The sequence below is a fragment of the Rhagoletis pomonella genome, unplaced genomic scaffold, assembly GCF_013731165.1.
Source record: "Rhagoletis pomonella isolate Grant_MI unplaced genomic scaffold, Rhpom_1.0 Rhpom_scaffold_00006, whole genome shotgun sequence".
NCBI classification, from domain to species: domain Eukaryota; kingdom Metazoa; phylum Arthropoda; class Insecta; order Diptera; family Tephritidae; genus Rhagoletis; species Rhagoletis pomonella.
The window spans coordinates 49,656,873-49,661,258 of NW_023458560.1; the positions used below are offsets into that span (position 1 = coordinate 49,656,873).

General features: G+C 36.3%; 2 protein-coding genes across 2 annotated transcripts in view; both read left to right on the top strand.

Moving 5' to 3' along the window:
- Positions 1–4,386, top strand: part of LOC118740897 (protein bowel) — an 81,090-nt gene that overhangs the window by 34,095 nt on the left and 42,609 nt on the right. The gene's annotated exons all lie outside the window — the stretch shown is intronic.
- LOC118741972 lies at positions 2,925–4,304 on the top strand. Its single transcript, XM_036473937.1, has 3 exons — positions 2,925–3,053; positions 3,111–3,197; positions 3,254–4,304. The coding sequence occupies exons 1-3, from the start codon at positions 3,046–3,048 to the stop codon at positions 4,302–4,304; spliced, it is 1,146 nt and encodes a 381-aa protein (XP_036329830.1). The 5' UTR covers positions 2,925–3,045.

Genomic DNA, 4,386 nt, shown 5'->3' on the forward strand with positions numbered 1-4,386 from the left:
ACTTTTTAGTCCATTTATAAAAGCGTTGTATATTAAAAAGTTTTTTTTATATTATTTATTTGTTTTTATAACACGAGTGCGTGCAGTGTTGCATACGCCGACTGCCACCGCATTTGCTATGAATATGATCATATATTTATATATGTATGCTCACGTTCATACCGACATACTTCGTATTTGAGGTCTTAAATGCATATGCGTTTACTGAGTTATGGTGCTACTGCTGTTAGCGTTCGCTTGCATTTTTTATATGTAAATATGTGTAAGTAAACTGTTATATATTTGTATGTATGTGTATATTCACGTATTTTTATACCCGAGCGCACTTGTGCACAAGGGTATTATAACTTTGTTCACATAACGGTTGTTTGTAACAGGCAAAACGAATCGAGATAGATATAGACAAATGTATACATAAATGATCAGAATGAAAAGAGAAATCGATTAAGCGGTGACTGTCTGTCCGTCCGTCCGTCCGTCCGTCCGTCCGTCTGTGCACACGATAACTCGAGTAAAAATTGAGATATCTTAGCGAAACTTGGTACTTGAACTTCTTTTGGGCGTGGGACGGATGGTATTGAAAATGGGCGAAATCGGATAATAACCACGCCTACCTCCCATATAACGGTAATTTTAAGAAATACGAAAACTGCGATATTTTAGTAACTGCTGAAGATAATTCACTCAAAATTGATATTTGCAATGAGTTTTAGACGAAAAATAAGAATATTACAAAATTTTGGCAAATGGGCGTAGCCACGCCCACTTATGGTTACATGTGTATATCTTGGTAACAGCTTACTAAATGGCTGAAAATTTTAAAAATCGGACGATAACCACGCCTACCTCCCATATAACGGTAATTTTCAGAAAAACGAAAACTGCGATATTTTAGTAACTACTGAAGATAATTCACTCAAAATTGATATTTGCAATAAGTTTTAGACGAAAAATAAGAATATTACAAAATTTTGGCAAATGGGCGTAGCCACGCCCACTTATGGTTACATGTGTATATCTTGGTAACCGCTACACCAATTTCTTCCAAAATTGGCACAGTTGTTGGACCTGGTACAGCATACCAACTGGCCGAAAATTTCTAAAATCGGACAATAACCACGCCCACATCCCATATAACGGTAATTTCGAGAAATACAAAATCTTCGATAAATCAGTAAATATTGAAGCTAATTTATTCAAAATTGATGATTGCAACAATTCTTTACCAAGAAATACGTTTATGACAAAATTTTGGAAAATGGGTGTAGCACCGCCCACTTGTGATCACATATATGTATCTCGCTAACCGTTCTAGCAATTTGTACCAAGCTCGGTATGGTTATTGTGCTTGCCACATAAAAGCAAACCGTTGAAAATTGTTGAAATCGGACTAAAATTGAGGCCGCTTTTCATATAACGGTAAATTTCAGATATGCTTGAAACTGCAATATTTCGAAATTCAGGGACGCTAATTTACTTAAAATGTATACACCCCGGCTTATCATGTAGCGGTAGCTTTCGGAAAGGTGGAAAACATATATTTAATACTTGCGCCGGGTATTTAATGTTCGGCTCCGCCCGAACTTAGACTTTCTTACTTGTTTTATTTACAATATTTTTTTACAAGTAAATGTGACTTAGTTTAAATATGACAAAGTAAACGAGAATAATATGCCAATAAATGTATGTGTGTAGATATGTAAAATGTTAACTATGTATGTATGTAAAAAGCAAATGGAAAAAAATAATATTGCATTGTGTAGTTATTATTACACCTTATTGTGAGTAGATAAATTAATAAATAAAACAATGATAATGAAATGTTTTGATCAAAAGTACAAGGTGGAATAAATTCAATATTGAAATTTAAATTTGGGTTGCAAAGCGGGAAATGTGGTCAGAGCAGCTTACCTACAAAATGAAATTGACTTCAATATTAAATTTTTTTTTAATTTTTTATTTTTTTTTTGAAAACTTAGAACCGCTTTAGCATTCAAGAATGTTTTAACTTCTGGTAACCTTTGTTTATTCTTCTTCTTCTTCTTTTTTGGCGCTGTAACCGCCTAAGCGATTTTGGCCGAGTTCAGCAAAGCATGCCAGTCGTTTCTCCTCTGTGCCAACTGACGCCAATTGGAAACGCCAAGTGAAGCCAAGTCCTTCTCCACCTGATCTTTCCATCGCAGTGGGGGTCTCCCTCTTCCTCTGCTACCACCAGTGGGTTCCGAGTTGAATACTTTCAGAGCTAGAGCGTCGGTGTCCATTCGAACGACATGACCAAGCCAGCGGAGCCGCTGTATTTTAATTCGCTGCACTATGTCCATATCGTTGTAAAGCTCATCGTTCCATCGTCTGCGGTACTCGCCGTCGCCAACGCGTAAAGGACCGTAAATCTTCCGCAAAATCTTTCTCTCAAACACCCCAAGAGCCGCCTCATCGGATGTTGTCATTGTCCATGCTTCTGCGCCATATACCAGCCACGGTTGCCAATTTGGCCGAAACGTACCATTTTTGGTACTTTTTTTTTGATTTGATACGATGGTACGTTACTTCAAGATTTGGTACGTTTTTACACCTCTGGTAAATAACATTGGCCGTAGTCATAGTCAAAATAAAGTCGACTTTAAAGTTAGTTGCAGCTTTTTTGACAGATATCCCATTGAAAATTATGTCAAAAAGCTGCAACTAACTTTAAAGTCGACTTTATTTTGACTATGACTACGGGCCATTATCTAAATAAAATTACTTCAAGAAAATCTCTTAACACAAAATTCACTTTCCGAAAAAGTATGCTTTCAATTTTGTAAAAAAGAACTACAACCCTGTTAGCTGCGATATGAAACAATCCTACCAACTTATGAATAACTTTTGTCTGTTCCAGCAACCGTCAGATTTATAGGGTGTATTCAGAAAAAAATAGGAACGGCTTCTGACTAAATCTTGTTAATCTGATAGGTACTGGAACAGACTATTTGCTTAATTCAAGCAAGCTGTAGTGTTGGTAGCACTTCTTAAGAAAAGCCATTTGAGTGCACGCAAAATAGAGACATGGACAAGTAAGTACTTTAAATTCGATTTCTGCAAAATTTTTACAATATGTTAAACTATTTCAGGTTTATAATAAAAGAGAAAAGAGCTAAACCTGCTGAAGAAGAGGAAGAGTCCAGTGAAATCGAGGAAAGTTGCACCCCGGAGACAAGGTAGAGTTTTTGAAGTAAAAGCAATATGTGCACTGCAATTTTAAGTTTCTTTTTAGCGCTAACTTAAGAAGAAAATTCCGGAAGGAATGGCTGCAACAATTTTCGTGGCTTAAGAAAATCGATGGAGAAGCGTTTTGTGTGGCTTGCGAGAAAAGAATAACTAATAACTTATCACATTTAACGCGGCATGCCAAAATTAAGACACATTGCGCCAACCTTGAAAAGAAGAAAAACCAATTGAAATTGGATGAATTTGTTAACGAAGAAAGGGCAACATTAGCTAAACAGGTACGCAATGCGGAGTTTACAATTGTTGTTTTCTGTATTATGCACAATTTGCCCTTTCGGTTGGTCGATTATTTACCTGGTCTTTTATACGATTGCTGCACTGATAGTCAAATAGCAAAAGCGTTAAAATGCCACAGAACAAAGGCAACGTCTTTAGCTGAAATTTTAGGCGATAAATCAAAAAATAAAATTGTAAATGTGCTGCAAAAAAGCAAATTCTCGTTAATTGTCGACGAAACCACAGACTTGTCTTGCCGAAAAGCCTTAGTACTGGTTGTAAGATATTTCGACCAACTATCGCGTAAAGTAAAAGATCATTTTTTGCAATTGATTGAGTTAGATCAATCCGACTCCGAATCTATTTATCGAGCGATTAAATTGTTTTTTGAATCTCACAATATTCCTCTGTCAAATTTAATGGGTCTTGCTACGGATGGTGCCAGCACTATGGCGGGTTGTTTAAACGGATTGAAAACAAAGTTAAAAGCGGACGTTAACTTATTTTATATTAAATGTACGTGCCACTTCCTGCACCTTTGCTCCAGTTACGCGTGTAAAAAACTTCCGCATCAAATTGAGGAGCTATGTCGCAACGTTTACAAATTTTTTGCATATAGCCCCAAGCGTATAAAAGACTTCAAGGAGTTTCAAGACTTTTGTGAGGTAAAGCCCCACAAAATTCTAGGAATATCGCTTACCAGATGGCTTGCTTTGGAGGCAGTAATATCGCGGATTATCGAGCAGTGGGAGGCCTTGCAATTGTATTTTTTATCATGCTGCTTAGAAGTAAATGGAATAAAGTCACAGCACATGGACTAAAAAGTAGAAAATAATATTTCTCAGTCCCATAGAACTTGTTTTGATAACTTTTGATTTTGAAATTTTAGCAAAAGTCATTATA

Bases quoted from the DNA above. Each gene is read 5' to 3' on its own strand.
- LOC118741972 (XM_036473937.1), top strand. The intron at 3,198-3,253 runs GTAGAGTTTTTG...GTTTCTTTTTAG, and splicing joins AGTTGCACCCCGGAGACAAG to CGCTAACTTAAGAAGAAAAT.